Consider the following 19,943-nt stretch of genomic DNA (forward strand, 5'->3'; position numbering starts at 1 on the left):
GGACTCCAAGATCTCTTTCAGACTTACTACTACTGAGCAAGGTACCACCTATACTGTACCTGCATTTCGTTTTTCTTGCCTAAATGTAGAACCTTACTCTTTTCACCATTGAATTTCATTTTATTAGATAGTGCCCAATGTTCAAGTTTGTCAAGATCCTTCTGTATCTTAAGCCTGTCTTCTGGAGTGTTGGCTATTCCTGCCAGCTTGGTGTCATCTGCAAATTTGATGAGTTCCCCATTTATTCCCTCATCCAAATCATTGATGAAGATGTTGAAGAGTACTGGGCCTAAAACAGAGCCTTGGGGTACTCCACTGCATACTTCCCTCCATGTAGATGCAGTTCCATTGAGGACTACACGTTGAGTGCGGTTGGTCAGCCAGTTACGAATCCAGTACACTAACCGAAACATTAAAAACTTGTGGGCATAAAGGCATTTCCGTCTGTCAATTGCGACCATGGGATTGGGTGGGAATAACCCAAAGAATTGCAAAAAGCAGGGACCCCCTAATATACTAGGCCAATAATTATGAAACCTTCGGTCAGTGAAAGCTAACCCTTTGGTCCTTGCGTGCCAAAAGCGTGCAAACCCATAATGCAATGTGTGCATGACACCGATCCATGCAACACACACACAACCGCTCCCTCCACGCATGCACAGATGATACCCCCCTGGTGCCCCATTTTGGGCCTAGCAGGCCTCCCTGAAGACTCCTGGGACCAAAAATGGGCCACAGGGGGGCACGCGCCATACCCCCCCACACACACACACTCCTCCCTGCGCATGCACATGACCCCCCCTTCCCAAACACATCTCCCACATGCATGGCAGAGACCTGAAAATCAGCTGGCCGGCAGGTGGCGTGCATACATGCACGGTGGAGCGGAGCTGGGTGACGGCTCGTGTGCCCAGAGCAGGGTCTATGTCAGTGGTGGGATTCAGCCAGTTCGCACCTAGTCGGGAGAACCGGTTCTTAACTTTCTAAGCAGTTTGGAGAACCGGTTGTTGGAAGAAATCTCCTTTTGGTTTTTTTTTCACTTTACAGGGCTAATCCTGTAAGGAAGGCAGGAAGGAAACGTTTTAGCCTAATCTTTATTGCCCTGCTTACAGAAACTGCCACTCCGGTTAAAACGTAGGGCAGAGAACTGGTTGTTAAAATTATTCGAATCCCACCATTGGTCTATATGTGCTACCTGTGGCACATGTAGCATAGGTTGGCCATCACAGTCCTAGGTTCTTAGGCAGAACTCGGTGCTTGTAGAGGCCAAGAGCAGCTGAAGAAACGGCAGCTGTGATTTTACATTGTTCTCAACTGATAAGATCTCTACTTTTACCGTTTGCCTATTAAGTTCCTAGACAACAACTTCAAACGGCGTTGTCCAAGACGCTCATTGGAAGGCCCTGTGGCAGTCGCAGATATTTAGACCAGGGGTGTCCAAAGTTGGCAACTTTAAGACTTGTGGACTTCAACTCCCAGAATTCCCCAGCCAGCAGAGCTGGCTGGGGAATTCTGGGAGTTGAAGTCCACAAGTCTTAAAGTTGCCAACTTTGGACACCCCTGATTTAGACATTTCATTTGCTGGCAATTCCCTGAACAACTTCAGTTCCCTGTAAAATCCAAAACAACTCTAGAGAAGCAGATTTTCCTTAGCTTCAACCTAGAAATTTGAGTACCTGAGAATAATATCTATTCTCACTAATAAGCAGATGGTAAAATAAGAAATAGCATTAAATAGTATTGAAAGTAGGGCCCCAAAGATGCTTTTTTCGGGAGGCAACTGGACTTTGTTGTTGTTTTTTTAAGGCATTTCACTTCTCATCCAAGAAGCTTCTTCAGCTCCGACAGGATAGCGGGGTATTTAGCGCGCTTTGAAGTGTCCTCGTCTGTTTCAGAGTAATTTGCATCTCATAAAAAGGGATGCAAAGACTCAACAGACGGGAGCCATTTAGGAGGACTCCTTGGTGACAAAACGTTTGCAACCAAATTGCCAAGCTCGAAGCTCAAACCAACAGCTTACCACCAACCCGAGCTACCAACTTTTAAATACGTCTGTTGTCTGTATTTGTGTGTGTGTGTATAAAATATATGCCTTATGCAAGATGCATCTCCAGAGCCATGTTTTGTCAACCGTGCCAACTTTAAAATATGCAGATTTCAAATCCCAAGAATTCCCCAGTCAAGGCGCCATTCAGGTACCTGCCAGCTCCCTCATGGTTACGGTAGCTTCTGGAGAGCCTGTAAGGAGGTTACCATCGCAATAGCACTTATATACCACTTCACACTGCTTTTCAGCCCTCTCTAAGCGGTTTAGTCAGCCTATGGCCCCCAACAATCTGGGGTCATTTTACCCACCTCCAAAGGATGGAAGGCTCAAATCTTCAGCCAGCGTGTATTGAACTGCTGGCAGTTGGCAGAATTAGCCTGCAATACTGCATCCTAACCATTGCGCCACCATGGGTCTATCCTTGCAATTGTCATAACAAGCCCATTTGATATGGCTCACCTTCCCACTCTCAGGAGCAACCTTTATGTTGCCCAAAAGTTAGAGAGGCTGTGAAACACGTCTGCTCTTTTTTAAAAGAAGCCGAGGTCACATCCATGCAAATCCTGGGGACTGTCCAAATGCACTGAAGGTGGACATTTGAGCCTCCATTCCAGACAGTTAGGTTTCTGGTTCTTATGGCCACCTAGCTTATAATGCAATTAACCCAGAATGTGAAAACCAAAACTGATATTCAACCGGTTTTAACAATCTTGATCCAGGATGATTGCTGGATTCTAGGGCTACGCCAACATCAATAGTTCCTAGCAACACCAAGGTTGCTTCCCACAGCAGCTCCTTCTGCTCCACAAACAGTAAAGTATATGGGACCCAAAGCCTCAGTTCTTCCATTGCTTGGGTTGGCTGAGGCTCCCACCGTACAGGTAGTCCTCGACGTACGACCAGCAGACAAAAAACTCTGTTGCTGAGACCCCTTGTTAAATGAATTTTGCCATATTTTGCAACCTGTGGCTTCTCCGTTGACTTGAAAAAAGTGATCACATGATCAGGGTCACATGCCGAGTCTTAATTTTGATCATGTGACCATGGAGGTGGTTCAATGGATGTGTGGGAAACGGTCATAAGTCACTTCTCTCAGTGCTATTGTAACCCTGAAATGTCGTAAGTCAAGGAGTACTTGTACTCCAGACAGAGATTTGCAAGCTGCCACGGTTGGGGAAAAAAATTAAGATCCATTCCAATTGGATTCCCCCCCCCCCCCCCCGGATCAAGTTGACACCACTGAGAATGCATCGGCTGAACAAAGCTCCGCATTGGTGACAGGAAGGGCATCTGGCCATTAAAGCACTCTGCTAGCTCCATTCAGTTGCCCTGACCCCACCCTGCTAGGGATTATGAGTTTGTTAAAATGAAGGTGATGATCAAGTTGGCCCTTGATTTGCCATCCAAACGAAGGCTATAATCCCACCAACCCAAGAAAAACACGTAAAATGCCAGTCACAGTATGTGATGTGCCCCCCCCCCAATTGCAGCTCGCAGCCTCTGCCCCCCCCCCCAAAATATTCCCCGCAGATCTCAAACGACAGCTCCCCTCTGACTGGCTCCAACAATAAAAAAAGTAAACAAAGCAGGCGGGGTGTCGATTTATTTTATTTAATTTTATTACGGTTTTAAAAAGGTATCTATTTCTCCAGCAGAGCAAGGTCACATTTGAAGATTTGCAGGAATTCCATTTCAAACAAAGGAGGGGGGAAGGGGGGAGAAGAATCAGCTTTGCATTACTTCACTATAGCTCAAGTGTTTTAATATTTAAAAATTGAATTTTAGTAATATGCAAGCCAAGCTCAGCTTCAATGCAGGATACACACTATATGTAAAATCTGCCCCACATTCATGTTAAGTTTGGTTTACAAGGAAAAACAGAATGAGACGAGCATCACCAGAAAGGCATCCCAATCATGTCAGATAAAACAAAATTAAAAAGCTGAACTGCGACAGACTATATTTCTCTACTCCACCTTAGGTATAAGACAGGGTCTGCTTCCAAAGAGTTATAGTCTTTCCCAAAGTCACCTATCTAAAGGAGCGGCCTCTGGGGCGATTCCATGGGCCAGCTTTTATAAAGAAATTTGCTTGTGACACAACCCACTTCTCTTACAGGGCCATCATGCAATCGAGATGATGATTATTTTGGCAGGAGAATGAACGTTTTTGACAGCAAATAGAGTTTGTTTTTTTTTCTTTAAAAAAGCAGTAAAGTAAAAAGTTGAAGCTTTACAAGCACACAGACTATAAGGGCAACTGGCTTATTATCCAAGCCTATAGGTTGTGAGGGTTTTTTTTCTCTTTGCCAAAACAAAAAAAAAAGATGGCACCATTTTTTTTTAAAACGCTCAAATAATTTTGTTCAGAGGAGGAGCTAGACTGGAAGCAAAGCTTCGAAGCACAGAAGAGTTACTCTAGTCTAATTGGTAAGAGGAAGGAAGCGGGGAAGGGGACTAAACTCCACACGGACATGGAGAGCTACAGGCTCCCTTCTTTTTATCGGTCTACCTGGGAAGCAACCTTGACCTCCTCTGTCTAAGCATTTATTTGGGCTGGGCTCGTAACTACTTTGGAGAAAGCAGGGACCAAAAACCCTCAGCAAAGCTCCATACTCATTCAGTGCACTGGTGATGTAAATCAAGGAGTCTGTGCGTTTTATCAGTGGCCCAAGATCTCAATTTCTCCATGCCAGGCCAATTCCTTCCGTCTGTCTGAGTATTATTCGATGGGCTCTGCTCACTAGTCGGGTGTCACGGTTACAATTTCATTCGTTTGTTTTTTTATTTTTATTTTTTGGCAGAATTTTTTAAAAAATCGTCTTGCACCAATCTTAATCCCGCACCCACCAACATTTAAGTGCTTTAATGCTCCAGGGAGAAATGCTTCTTTGAACCAGGAAAGAACCACCTCACACAGACACCCTGCAGTCTGGATTCTCTCATGAAATCAAGAAGCCATCCATGAGCTACGCTGGCAATCTTTCAAAAGAGCATTTAAAAGATAAACGCAACCGGAGACTCCAGGCTGGAAATTAATTTTAAATTGCCATAGTTTCACGACAAGTCATTTTTTAAAAACTGTTTCAAGATGCAATTAGCAGTGTTTTGTTTTGTTTTTTAAAAAAATATCCACGAAGTAAATGAGAACATCCGTGGCCTTTTAAAGTTGGAGTACCCTGTGCTTCGCACTGCATTTTTTTTCCCCAAAGGCAAAAACAAGGGTGCCCAAATCCCTCTTGAATTAGCCCACACACACACGAACACCCAATTGCAAGGACTTCTGCTGCTTAGACAGGTCTCCATGGATTTGACACAACCATTCCCAAATTAAGAGAAATAGGAAGCCTTGGGAGAGACGAGAGATCTGGGGGGAAACATCTGACTTGAAGGGGCAATGAAGAGGCTTCTAACTAAGAATCCTACAGTGCATTTAGCTGCCCGGTCAAGCAACGTTCAAGGGGAATCTGGTTCCAAGGCTATTTTGAAACACTGCAAACTGCCCTTCTGCAGACGAGGCAGACTAGAGGTCCCATCATCCTCAGCCAGAAGGCAAGGGACGAAGGGGCTGCAGCCAAACACACCTGGTGGGCACCAGAATGGAGGAGACTAAGCTACCATTTTCAAACTCCCAGGGCTTTCGGGTGAGTTATTACAATTCTTTCCTTTGATAAAAATGCAACAGAACTCTGGAGCTACACAGAAAGGAGGATCTGTGTGCCAAGATTGGAGGGGAGGGGAATTTGGACCCAGGTAGAGCTGTTCAGCCCTTATTGTCCTGGCCCTCTCCCTTTTACCTTTCTCAAGGTAGCTCGGTGGGTGGGCGGGTCACATACCTGACTCAAAAGCGGTGGTTTCCTTTTGCTATACCAACATTACCCTTCCCTCTGCTGGTGATGGAAGGCTTGGCCAGCTCAACCCCAATGCTGGGGTCCGGCTTAGCTTTGCAGCCCTGGGCACTCGGACCTTCCTCTCAGGGGACAAGAGGTTCTCCATCTCGCCCAAATGTCAAAGAAAACAATTGTGTCAGAGACACAGGTAGGTGTTCCTGCTTTTTAAAAGCAGCTCAAACCTCACCCCCACACCCCCACCGGAGAATGATGGGAAGACACAAAGGCCAAACCCCCTTTTTAAAAAAATATACATTTCCTACCCACCCAGTTTTCTCCCTGCACACCGAGGAAGGGTAGGATACGTACCTGTATTACCCAAAATCACATCTCCTCCCAGTGACAAAACACGTTCCTCTGACTCTCAAAATACTCAGCTGGCTGACTTCAGCAATCCATTCAAAACCTTCCAGGTGGACATTGCTGGGGCGGGTGGAAGAGGGGGGCCTGGGGGCAACTGCTTCAGAGCTCACACACACACACAACCCCAACAAACAGCCTTTTCGTAATGACTTAGTCTCTGCCGCAGGGAACCTCCCGGCTGTCAACTGCTTTGTAAATTTAAAATAAAAAAAAATGGACACAAGCCAATGCTTATAAATGTGCACTTATTTAAATAGAAAATTATGTATCTAGTAGGCTTTAAAAGGAAAATATTAATATATTTAAGAATGAACGAATATATATATATATATATATATATATATATATATATATATATATATATATATACATATACATATACATATACATATATATATATATATATATGAAGCATGTGGGTCTTGCTTGCCAAGTCACGCTGTTGACGCTGTTGTCTAAAGTGGCAATACTTTTGAAACAAAGATTGAAACACGGCAAGAAATAAAGGACAGAAAGCATTCTATAACCAAATAAAATGTCTGATATTTCCTTTCTTCCCTTTTAAGAGTACATGTAAGGTCACTTTTAGCCTTGGAATGGATGTGTGATCTAACCTGCGATGATCTTGCTAGCTACTACACAACGTTGGAAATCCTCTTGCTAAAGAATCTACTTGGAGGAAAGGCATAGAGGTTCGAGAGGAGTCTGCCCTCCGGGTGTAATTCTTTCGTTTATGGCCATTTTTGTGTGTGACTCGCGAAGGGAGAGACTCAAGTTTGTTTTCCCAGTGGGGCCGATGAGCACCAGTGGGCTTTTTTTTTTTTTTTTTTTTTAGCAAAGGGGCCGGGAGGGCAGAGGGGGAAGGGGGGGTGAAAACAATTGTTGCCATTTAGATCATACGGTTGCGTTTATGGGTCGGGGAGTCCGTAATGCCATCACCGCACTGGGCTGAGGTACGCTTTCTAGTTCCACCATTGTCCAAGTGGAGTGCCATTTCTTCAGATATGAAAGTGTTCAAGTCAACATCATGGAGTCCGTTTCTCCTTCGACTCCCGTTGGAGCCGCTGCTCACGTGAGTGGGGGAGCCCGGGGTGCTCGAGCGGACGCTGATGCTGGCCATTGCGCCACTGAGACCTGCAGGGAGGGAAAGGAAAGAAGGGATTAGGACGCTCTGGGAGCCAAGAGGCTCTGACCCAGGCTTCCCCCAGCAGCACGAAGCCGAGCCCCCATCCCCATAACCCCCTTTTGTGTAATTTACAGTGAGTTCCTCTCCCCCCCCCCCCCCCAGTCTTTCAAGATAGTTCACAATCGCCGACCTTTATCAGGCTTGGAGAGTGGCCAGGCTGATCTCTTTCAGATGCTACAATACTTGGAAAGAATGCAGGAATGAACTACCGTATTTTTCAGAGTATAAGCATAATCTTTGTCATTGAAATTCCTTCGAAAAAGAGTCTGAAAATCTGGGTGCGTCTCATATACTGAATACAGCATTTTTTGCCTCCTGAAACTCCACCCCCTTCACCATAATGGCCGTGCAGAGCCTGTATGAGGCTTCCAGCGAGCTACTGGGGCTGGGGAAGACAGAAATGAGCAAAAAACAGCCCGTTTTACCACCCCCCCAGCCCCCAGCAGCACTCTATAAGCTTCCCTAAAGGCTATCCATGCCCTTTTTTTTTTTTTTTTTTTGACAAAAAGCAGACCGTTTTGGGGACGGTAAAGGTTGCAAAACCTTTTTTTGTTTTAAATTTTCCTCTTCAAAACCTTGCTGTGTCTTATACTCCGGTGCATCTTATACTCCGAAAAATACGGTAATTGTCTCCTGCAAACACCCCTCCCCTTTCGCTCCTCTTTTATTCCCTATGGGAGGGGCCACTCACCATCCACCTGTGGTCTCACTCCCAAGTTGACACTTGTTCCTTAACTATTCCCTTTGGCTGGCAACTCTGCGCATGCGCACACTGGGAACAGGCTCCGGCTGCTCGTCTGCCTCACTGATGTCTGACTCCGAAGGCATCTGATAACTGGCATGCAGCCCTGGCCCCATGTGGTCCATGTTCCTCCCCAACCTCCTCACTGTCTGAGTCTGCTGCCAGCTCTGCTGGGCGCTGGGGGGGGGGGGGGCACAACAGGAGCCGGACAGGTGCTCTGAGTGGGGCAAGAGGCTAAAAAACGGAAGACGCCTGTTTTCCCTCGGCATCCACATTGATGTGAATCCACAAAACTGCTCTGGACCACATCACCAGTGAATCGTTTACAGTTTGGGACCCTTATGAAAGTTTCAGCTCTTGGAGGCAACTTAATACAAATAGCAGAACCGGGCCCTTCACGAGAGGACACCGGGCTTACTTGGAGCTTCTGGGTGCTGAGCAAAAGGTCAATTAGAACGGGGTCCTCAAACCCTGCTCCATGGACCGGCATGCAAGACCACGCCATCACCTGTCCACAGGGAAAAACGCTCTCCGCAGAACTGGTTTTCGGTACCCAAAAGTTTGGGGGCCGCTGAATTGCAGCATCCTCATCAGAATTTAGGCTCACAGGTGGAGAGGGTTTTGGAAGTGCCCCATAGATTCCCCGGGGATCTGTTCAGAGAGGCCTTCCTCTCGCCATCAAGCCAACAGGTAGATACAGGTAGTCCTCGGCGTACGACCACAACCAAGCACAAAATTTCTGTTGCTAAGCAACTGCTGCTAAGTGAACTTTGCCCCATATTGTCGCCTTCCTTGGCACAGCGGTTACGTTAGCAACATGGTTGTTTGATGAATCTGGCTTCCCCATTGACTCTGCTTGTCAGAAGGTGGCAAAAGGGGATCGCGTGATTCTGAGACACTGCAACGGACATAAACATGAACCAGCTGCCGAGCGCTTGAATTTTGGTCACGAGATCACAGGGATGCTCCAAAGGTGGTAACTGTGGAAAATGGCCGTAAGTCACATTTTTCAGTGCCACTGTAATGGTGAACTGAATGAACTTTTTGTTAAGTCGAGGGCTACCTGTACTCCAAACTGATGACCACAAACAGATTAAATCAGGGAAGCCCATCCTTGTAAATGCCTTTTTTTCTTTTCTGGCCTTCCTCTTCAGTGTGCCAGTTCTGGGAAAACTGGGAGGGGGGGGAGGGGGGAGCCAGTTTCTCTACCTCTTGGCTTGTAGAAGATATTGAGAGAACCGGAGTGTATTTCGCTAGCTCTTCAGCTGGGACATTTGCTCAAACATACAGATCCTAAAGGCACATGTGGAAAAGGGGGAAGTAGGCAAGTTTTGCCACCTCCTTAGCAAACTTTGTCATCCGGTTAACTGGACATGGTTATACAAACTGCGACACATGAAGAACAGCATTTAACCAGACTTAGGATCTCTGCGCATCTGGAGTGCTCTGCTCCCCCAGAAGCAAAAGGGTTGGCTTTGCTGCGGAAATACCCTTCCCCCATCCCAAAGTTTAGCAAGCTGCGTGAACAAAACCAGAGCCTTCAGAATATCCCTCCACCTTGAAGGAGAGAGGAAAGGGAAGTAGAGAAGAGAGGGAAGGTAGAGGGAAGAAAGGAGGTAGGGAGGAACAGAGAGGGACAGGAGATAGGACGGCAGTGAAATAGGATATAATATGATGTATTGAAAGCAGAAGAGCAAACGACAGCGGTTCTGAGTTGAGGGAATGATATAATACTGGACAACACACACACAAATGTTCAGATATAATGATATACTTGTGGTTATATGTATGAAATTAAAATAAAATAAAAAACGAATATCCCTCCACCTCCAACTAAGCTCAACCTCTCCAAGAAATTGGCCAGATAGCTAGCAGAAATCCTTCAGATGTCCAATGACTTACAAGTCCCAAAGATGCTCTTTCCAAAAAGCAACCTTTTTTTTTAAGGTTTTACTTCTCATCCAAGAAGTTTCTTCAGAGAAGCAAAACATTTTCAAAGAAAAAAACCAAGACAGTCCAGTTGACTTTGGGGGGGAGGGGGAGAGCACCTTTGGGTCAACCATGGCCTGGATGATTGACAATCTCCATAGACGTTTAGATCACCTACAACGGCAAACAAAACTAATAGAACCAATCCTTGCAGAGTCCTTGCAAGAAGTCCCAATTCTGGAATGGGAGGCTCCTGGTTTCCTTAGACCACTTGGAAGCCAACTAATAAGAGGGGCATGGAGCTAGAGCAGAATTCCAGCGAATAGACCAAATCTGCAACAACAGAGTCAGGAAAACGAACGTTCACAATGAACTAAGAAATGCAATGCCAGAATTAACCCTCAAAAAAGTTTCTTTCAATATGTAAGGAACAAGAAAAAGTCAAAAGGTAGGATAGGTCCACTAATGGGAGAAGAAGTACAAAAAATTGTCTGCTATGATGTCTTGACTGTCAACAATCTCTTCAGCTTCAACCTCAACAATACACAGGCAAACAATCAATACAAACTCAAGGTAAACCGCTCCAAACTCGATTGCAGAAAATTCAGCAACAGAGTGGTCAATGCCTGGAATGCTCTACCCGACTCCGTTGTTACATACTCAAACCCCCACAGCGTCAAATCTCAAACTGTCTACCGTGGACCTCACCCCATTCCTAAGAGATCCATAAAGGGGGCATGCATAAGCGCACCAGCGTATCTATCATCCCTGTCCTACTGTCCCGGTTTATCTGTATTTACTTCCTTTGTTCATGTTTATATTTATATACTTGTTATCTTGTACATGTTTGACAAACAAACAAACAAACATGACAAGGTGGAGACAGGCAGCAGGGAGAAAGCAGAGCTGCTTAATTTCTTCTTTGCATTTGTCTTCATGCAAATGGGGGGGGGGGAGGAGAGGATAGCCCAATGCACCAAAAGCAGCGCAGTGAGATAGAGCAGGAATGCAGGTCAAAAAAGGCAAGAAATAGGTAACAAAACACCTATCCACTCTAGACAAGTTTAAGTACCGCAACCACAAGGATTACATCCCACAGTTCTGAAGGAGAGAGCAGGCGTGATCTCTGAATCACTGAGCAAAATCTTTCAAAGCTCCTGGAGCACACAGGAGAACTGCCAGAGGGCTGAGGAAGAACTGATGTGGTTCCAATCCACAAGGGGGGGAGGTGGGGAGGGGATCCAAGAAATGCAGACCAATTAGCTTCACATCAAATACCTGGGAAAATCCTGGAAAAGAGGATCAAGCAATGGATCTGCGAGCGCCTAGAAACGAACAAAGCCATTACAAGAAGCTAGCATGGGTTTGTTAAAAACAGATCCCGCCAGACAAAACTTCTTGCCTTCTTTGATAAAGCGACTAAATTAGTGGGTCAGGGAAATGCTGCGGTCCAAATATTTGGACTTTAGTAAGGGATTTGAGAGTAGACCACAGTCGACTTCTTGGCAACGTAGAACAACGTGATTTAATACCTTCCTAAATGATCTAGGTCCAGATGAGGGGTAGCAGGGGAGCTCATCAATTTTGTAGGTGACACCAATTTAGAGGGAACTGCTAACACTTTGGAGAACAGACTCAAGATTCAGAAGGCTCTTCATAGACTTGAGCCCTGGGCCCCATCCAACAAGATGAAGTTCAAGGGTGAGAAAAGTTGAGGTCCTGCACCTAGACAGGTAGAATCAAATGCACAGGTATAGGAAAGGTGGTATCTGGCTCAACGGCAGCAAACTGTGAGAGGGAGCTCAGTGTCCTAACGGAGGGATCCACAACCCCCGAGCCACAGCCTCTTGAGAACTGGGCCACGCAAGGAGTGGGCAAGAACGCTAAGCTCCATTTTCACAAGCAGAGGGCCCGTGCACAAAACCACCCCCTCTATCCCCCCCCCAACTGCCGGTTCACAGAGCAGGAAAGGCTGGGGGCTGCTGTCCTAGTGGACCACCCAATAAGTATGTGCCAGCAGTGTACTGCAGCTCCCCCAAAAGACAATTCATTCCTAACAGAAGGAAAGCATCAGGATCATGAGAAGCGATTGTACCAGGGTAGAGAAAAAATGAGGATTTTTTTTTAAAAAAAACTGAAATTACTTTCCACCATGCGGAAACAGTGCCATGCAAAGCAGCCTGAGTACAGAAGTAGAATACAGGAAATCCTTGAGTTAAGGCAGTTCATTTAGTGACCCAAGTTATGACATAGCTGCCTCCAACTACCGTATTTTTCAGAGTATAAGACGCACCAAGATTTTGAAGTGGCAAATTTTTAAAGTTTTTTGCACTCTGCAGACCTCCCGAAAACGGCCCGTTTTTTGCAAAAACACTCTCATTTTTTGTCAAAACAATGCCATGCATGGCCTTTAGGAGGCTTATAGAGTGCTCCTGGGGGCTGGGGGGGAAACTTCACTCATTTTGGTTCTCCCCAGCCTCCAGAAGCACACTGGAAGCCTCCTAAAGGCTATGCACTTCCATTTTTGCAAAAGGGTTTCGGGAGGCCAAAACTGCTGCATTCAATGTATAAGATTCTCCCAGATACCCCGATTCTCACCCTCTTTTTTGAGGGAAAAAGGTGTGACCTATACTCCAAAAAATACGGTACGTATGAACCAGTCCTGAAATAGGGTGTTGGTACTTACCTGATACGCCTCTTCTCATAGTGGGGGAGGAGTATCCAGACTGGGTTAATTAACCTTGTCCTCTCTCTGATTGGACCGAGTCAGATAAGCTCTTTGGACACGCCCACTGGCCACCTGGTATTATCCAGTTATCGGCGAAGAACTCTATCTGACTCGTTGCACCATTCACTCCAGACTCTTATTGCCGTTTTTAGCTTTTATTGGTTCAAACAACAACGTAACCATGGAAACAACCAACATAATGCTCATCAACATAACACTGTCAGGGAGGGGCTGGATACTCCTCCCCCACTATGAGAAGACGTGTATCAGGTAAGTACCAACGCCCTTTCTCCATAGTCAGGGGGGAGTATCCAGACTGGGACATACCAAAGCCTACACGTCCCTAGGGAGGGAGACCCCTGAGGCAATATGCCCCCAACTCATGCCTGGTGAGGCGTGGCCCCCGCCCTGTGGACCGCCTGCAACACTCTGCACCCGAAAGAGGCCTCTGCCAAAGCGAAGGAGTCCAGTTTATAGTTCCTTACAAAGGGTGAAGGGGAAGCCCTGCAGATCTCGGCCAAGGAAGTGTAACAGGGCCAGGCGGACCGCCCTGAGCTCCAGCCAGTTGATGCTGTGAGACCCCTCCGCCTGAGTCCAATGTCCTTGCGCCATCTGAGCCTGCAGATGGGCGCCCCACCTGCTCAGACTTGCGTCCGTAGTTACGTTTATGCGGTCTGGTGTCCAAAAGACCTCGCCTTTCGTGATCGCTGGGGACATCCACCAAGTCAGGGAACGGGAGACTTCTGCTGGAAGAATTACCTTGGACTGTAAGCAACTCATGCGCCTTCGCTGGAAAGGCAAAAAGGAACCATTGGGGGGTCTCTGGTGTGGAGACGAGCCCATGGAACGATGCCGATGGCGGAGAGCATGGTACCCAACAGTCTGGAAAGGTTGGCTAACGATACCCTGCGCTGCCTGGCTACCAATGAAGCTAGTTGCCTAAGGGCTAGCTGTCTTTCAGGTGACAGATAGACCGTGCCTGTCTGGGTATCTATTAGGGCCCCTAAATGGATCAGGCTAGTAGAGAGGTGGAGGTGGCTCTTGGCCATGTTCACCGAGAATCCTGATCTCTCAGGACTGTCATGGTGATATCCAAGTCCCTTAGAGCCCCCTTAAAGGAAGATGACTGTAATAATAGGTCATCTAGGTAGCATTGAATGCGTACCGGTACCTGTCTCAGGTGTGCTGCCAGAGCCGTCATGACCTTAGTAAATACCCTAGGGGTCGAAGACAACCCAAAGGGCAAGGCCCGGTACTGAAAGTGGTGTCCCAGGTAGCAGAGCCTGAGGTATCTGCGGCGCTCCCTAGCAATGGGGATGTGCAGGTAGGCCCCAGTGAGGTCTATGGAGGTTAGAAAGTCCCCCTGCCTCATCCCCTCCAATCTAGAGTGTAGGCAGTGCATCTTGAACCTTCTATAACGAATAGAACGGTTCAGGTGCTTCAGATCCAGGATCGCCCTCCAGCCCCCCGAAGGCTTGGGGATGACAAATAAGATGGAGTAGTGCCCCTGCCCCTGTTGGTCTGGAGGCACGACTGGATGGCCCTAATCTCCAACAGGTGTTGGATGGCCTCCTGCATCAGCAACCTCCGGGCCGGGTTGTTAGAGACCGGGCATATCCGGAAGAACTCGGGGGGGGGGGGACAGGAATTCTAGCGAAAGGCCCTGCCTGATGGTGTCCTGCACCCACTTATCGGAGGAGGAGAGGTCCCAGCGGTCGTCCCCCGATGGGCGGAGAGCTGGACCTAGCCCTAGTTTTTGTGGAAGGAGCGCCCCCCCCTCCGCCCCCTCGAAAGGGCTGCTTCTGCTGCCTGCCTCTCTGTTGCTTGTCTGGGTATCTCTGCCTGGCAGAAAAGCCTCCCTGGTACTGCCTGTTCCCTGAGTACCCTTCATCTGATCCCCTAAAGGAATCCTGACCCCGAAAGAAGGACCCCGAGTCTTGGCCCCGGGAGTAGGAGCGTCTGGGGTACGGCACCGTCCTGAAGCTGCCCTTCTTTGGGGCGGTGGGAAAGACCTTCCTCTTGTCCTTGTTCTCTATCAGGAACGGCTCCAGTGCTGGTCCAAAGAGGGCGTCCCCTGTGAAGGGAGCTGATGCCAGTCGCCACTTGTGACGGACGTCTGCCTGTTAATGTCGTAGCCACAGCAATCTGCAGGAAGCCACCGAAGAAGCGATCGCCCTGGAGGCAAACCAGACTGCAGCTAAGGTGGCATCCGACAAAAACTGGATTGCTGCCACCAGTTTGTTGATGTCCTGATGGGACCAGACACCTGTGATGGGGGTGCGTTGCTGTAGGTCCTGCAACCACAGCAAGGATGACCTGTTGATGAAGGAGGCTGCGGTGGCTGCTTTCACCGCCCAAGCGGCCACCTGATGACCCCTCTGCAAAGTGAGGTCCGCCTTCCTGTCTTCCAACTTTAGGACATCCTCTGGTTCCCCAGGCAGGGTGGTAGGCGTGTGCAGCGCCACGACCGGAGCGTCGATGGAGGGTTGTGCCAATGTCTGCGCCATCTCCTGGTCCACGTTGAAGAATACCCTGTCCGAGGATGAGGGTGAAGGGCCCGAAGTGGGGGATGCCCACTGGCGCTTGTCCAGGTCGAGGAATGCCTTGGGTGTAGGTACCATTTCAGCCTCGATGGCCTGTTCTCCGCTGAGAAGCCCTGGCATAGAGGTGGAGCCTCTGTCGCTTGTTGCCCATCTTGGCTGCTGTCTTAGCCTTGAAAAGCAGGGATTTGAACAGCGAAGGTTGGACCAGGCCTGTGAAGGTAGGCTTGGGAGGCGGCATGCCTTCATCATCTGACAGCTTGCTCTCTCTGATCTCACCCTCCTCGCTTTCCAGGTCGCTATCCGCCTGGGATGAGGCTGAGTAACTGGGGAGATCTTCCTCCTGGGCCTGAGAGGGGAAGGAGGAGCCCCCTGTGGCTGTTGGAAGGCCGCTGCCATGCATTGCTGAAAGGCCCTCATCATCATCTCTTGGAAATGGGGAGCCCCTATGGGAGGGGGCTGGCCCATGCCTCCCTGTGCCAGAGGAATGCCCAGGCCTGGAGGTCCTGTGGGCAGGGCTGCACCCGCTGCAGAAAGGGAGGGGGATTGCCCCCCCAGAGGTGTCTATAGGGGTTCTAGCCTGCATGGGGAAGGTGGCCCTGGAGTCTTCCCCTGAATGCCCATGCCTGGGCTGCTCTTGTGGCCGCTTGCCTTCTTGCAGAGCTTTTCCAACGTCTTATGCTTTCGTCTCTGGTACTTGGAAGGAGGCTTGGAAGGCTTCTGCCCCCCTTCCTTTCGATCTGCCCTGGGGGAGAGGTGCTTCTGTTTGGATTTAGCCTTTCCTCCCCCTTTCCTATGGGCAGTCTCTGGGAAGGCCACTGGCCTGGGTGGATGCTCCTCTGCCCCTCCGGTGGGGCTGCTGGCCGCGTTTGCAGCTGTCTGGCTTCGTTCCTCCTCGGAGCTGCTGGGCGCCACCATCTTGGACCACGTGGGTCCTCCCGGCGTTAAAATAGCACTGCACGGCTTAAAAGAAAGGGCGCGACTTTTTAAATGCTCACCTAGCCGCTGGGGCTTTCCGGAGCTGGCGCACGCCCTTGCCGCTTGAATCCAAGCCTCCTGCCTCTGTCCGGTGCCGCTGTGGCCAGGGATCTCCTCTTCGGCTCCTCTGCGCTCTTCTGGCCACATGGAGGGAGCGCGGGCGCTCTGCGGGGCTTGGGAAAGCCGCGGTTCGCTGCTCAACCCGAGGGGAGCCGCGGAGCGCTCCTGCGCTTCACGAACCTCCGCAGCAGGGCTTGCCTCCAGGAGGCTTGTGCCCTCTTTTCCTGCTTGCTCGGCAACAGTCCTCACTGAGTGACTCCGGTCCCACTCAGTGGCCAGGGCAGCGTGCCGCCCCAGGGGTCTTGTGGCAGTCCTTGCTGGGATCAGAGGCTATAACGCAGCACTGGGAGGCAAAATTCGCGGATCCAAACCTGTTCCTTGCTTTTATTTTGACATTTTTCTGGAGATTCAGAATGGTCAACCGTCCAGTGAGTGGACTGAGTCGATAACTGGGTAATACCAGGTGGCCAGTGGGCATTGCCAAAGAGCTTATCTGACTCAGTCCAATCAGAGAGAGGACAAGGTTAACCCAGTCTGGATACTCCTACCCCTCACTATGGAGAATATGAATGTTGCAGCACCACAGCAGAGGGGCTAAATTTGCCCTGCCTAATCTCTCCCCCCACCAAAGTCGAAAGCAGGGAGCTATCATGATCAAGTTACACGATTCACACTTACGAAATAATTGGCAGGCTCCATTACATTCATAACTTGAGGACTACCTGTAAACATGTCCTAAGACAGCGTTGGAAATTTTGCAAGTTGATATCCAGAGATGTTACAATTGTCAAGGTACAAAAAACACTGGTCCAGGCAGACCCCACTTGTTGTTTGGACTTATAAAAATAAGTGAATCCAGGCAGGTGTGGTGACCAAATAAGGATGCTTCAGGATTTGACATGTGCTGTTGGGTGAGCTACAGGGAGGAAACAAAAGTTTGTAGCCTCTTGACTGGTTAACACATGTAAGAAGCAAGAGCATCTGGTACATTTCTTCACTCAAAGGTGACAGGTGTTGCTGGAGACTAAGGCAACCACCCTTCTGGCTTTCAATCCATGCCCATGATTGATCAATAACAGCTTCAGGCCATTCTTGATTCAATGCGCAGTCAACTGTACAGTGGTTCACACCTTCATGTGATTATGAAGGTCGTCTCCTACAGCCGTGATGGCGAACCTTCTCTGTGGGCACGGCAGCCGTCGGCCCAGCCCAGCTCCATCCTGCATGCATGCGCACCTCCCGCCAGCCAGCTGGTCTCCGGGTCTCTGCCTTGCATGCATGGGGGGGGGCGCATACAGGGGGCACGTGTACGCAAGTGCAGGGGGGTGCATGCACAGGGGGCACTCGCATTGCATTTGGGGGTTCACATGCGTGCGCCCCTCCCCCGGCACTTGGGAGCCAAAAATGGTGGGCCACATGCGTGGGGCGGTGCATGTGTGGGGGATGCTCACATTGCATTTCGGGGTTTGCCATCACTGTCCTACAGCACTGCTTTCTATTATGAAGTTGCAATGACGTCTGCTTCTATAAAGACTGAAAAGCAGAATATAAACAAATCCTAATTCAGATTCAGAAAATGAGGCTAATTAAGGAAGTATTTCGTGTGGATCGGCTGTAGTCTACACTTTGCCCTTTTTTCAGAAAGTCAATGCTTTCCCATATCTATTTGACTCATTGGAAGATGGAGTCCAAGCTATACTTTTATTACATACTGAGGGTTTGCCTGTTTCACAATTTTTGCCTGCTTACTATTCCTAACAAAAACAAAGCATGGTATACGCCTTAAGACTCAGGAACGCCTACTCCATTTTGAGCAACTTAATTATTTTAAATTAAAATCAATACATTTAAAATTAAACTGTGTCCCAAGACCTCTTTCCTTGTTATTTCCTTTAAGTTTCTTCAGGATCTCAGGAATGACCACAGCCGTCCATAGATGGACTGAGTCGATAACTGGGTGGAGCCTGGTGACCAAGGCGTGGCTAAAAGAGCTTATCTGACTCAGTCCAATCAAGAGAGGACAAAGTCAACCCATCCTGGATACTCCTCCCCTCACTATGGAGAATGCATTGTTAATTTTAAAAACTTGTTTGTTTTCCAATGTCAAGAAGTGCAAGGCAGTTCACTTCCCCACAAGTTATTCTCACATTCTTGACACAACCAAACCTGCCAAAAATGTTAGCCTCCAGCGCCTCCCGTAACCCCTCTGGCTACAGAAATGATTTCTAAAGAAAAGAGACATTCCACTTGCCAGACACAAATTATGTTCATTTGGAACATCTCACCATCTTTCTATCATTTAAGTTTAGCTATTTAATTAACACTTTTTTTCTCAGCCCGGAAAGTCTGAAGTTTGAAGTAACCTTGTCAGATGTCAGTTACTTGGAGCTGCCAGTTGTGCTTTTCCAAAATTCTACCTATTTTTTTAGTTCAGCAAACTTAAAAGAGAGAAATATAACTGAGAGCGATCACAGATAGGCCACCTCATACCCAGGGATGCAAGAAGTCCAGAAAACAATCCCTTTGAAGAGGATAATACATAATGAAACCCTAGAATAGACTGAATGGTTTTTGAAACAAAATTATACTCCGTCCACCTTTGTTGCCCTATCAACTAAGGCTCTTATCTGTCCAAAGATCGGTCCACCATAGAAAGCATCCTCACATATTGCATTACAGTATGGTATGCTGGTTTAACAGCTGTGGACAGGAAGGCCCTACAAAGAGTGATCAATTCGGCACAAGAAACCATTGGTTACCCTCTGACACCACTGGGTGACATCGCCAGGTCTCGCTGCTTTAGCAGGGTAAGGAAGATACTCAGAGATGATTCACACCCTGGTCAGTATCTCTTTGCACTTCTACCATCAGGCAGAAGACATCAAAGTATATGCCAGCCAAACAAATAGGTTTAAAAATAGTTTCTATCCTTGGGCTGTCAGACTTTTAAATACAACCACAGTCACTCCACGCGCACACGGAAACGTATGACTGGTTTTTTCTTTCTCTTTCTTTTTTCGTTTCTGCTATAATTTTGCACCAACGAGACTAAAACCAATTTCGTTGTATTTATTTTGTACAATGACAATAAAGACTAGATTATACTATATATAAAGCCCCATTTCTGACCACCAGAAAGTTGCCTGGCCCTATATTTGCTACCAGAAACCAATTCATGCTCTCCTTTTCCAAGCCAGGAAGCACAAAAACAAAAACACTAGGCTAAATCCAATCCTTTATGCTTGGATTTAGCATATTCCGCCGACTAAAAAGTACAACATAGTCTTTCGGAAAGCCATAAGTAGGCAGCTCTCGCTGCAGCTCTAGAATCTGGTACTGCGAGGCAAACCGTCTCTGCACAAGGAGACCACGTTGAGTAATTGGTAATATTCTGCTTCATGGTTTTGTCTCAGTCCTTACGAAAGGAAACTTCTGGCTGCCAAGAGTTGTGGTTGTAAATTCAGTAACATTGCTTAAGCAC

General features: G+C 47.9%; 1 protein-coding gene across 1 annotated transcript in view; it reads right to left on the reverse strand.

The window, feature by feature from the left end:
* Positions 1–3,639: 3,639 nt before the first annotated feature.
* HAPSTR1 (HUWE1 associated protein modifying stress responses) overlaps positions 3,640–19,943 on the reverse strand; it is a 32,485-nt gene continuing 16,181 nt past the window's right edge. The window contains exon 4 of the mRNA XM_081965842.1: positions 3,640–7,433. Coding sequence (XP_081821968.1) covers positions 7,189–7,433 — 245 coding nt within the window. The 3' untranslated portion in view covers positions 3,640–7,188. The remainder of the gene's footprint in view (positions 7,434–19,943) is intronic.

Source organism: Natrix helvetica, assembly GCF_964273705.1.
Source record: "Natrix helvetica genome assembly, chromosome: 13".
NCBI classification, from domain to species: domain Eukaryota; kingdom Metazoa; phylum Chordata; class Lepidosauria; order Squamata; family Natricidae; genus Natrix; species Natrix helvetica.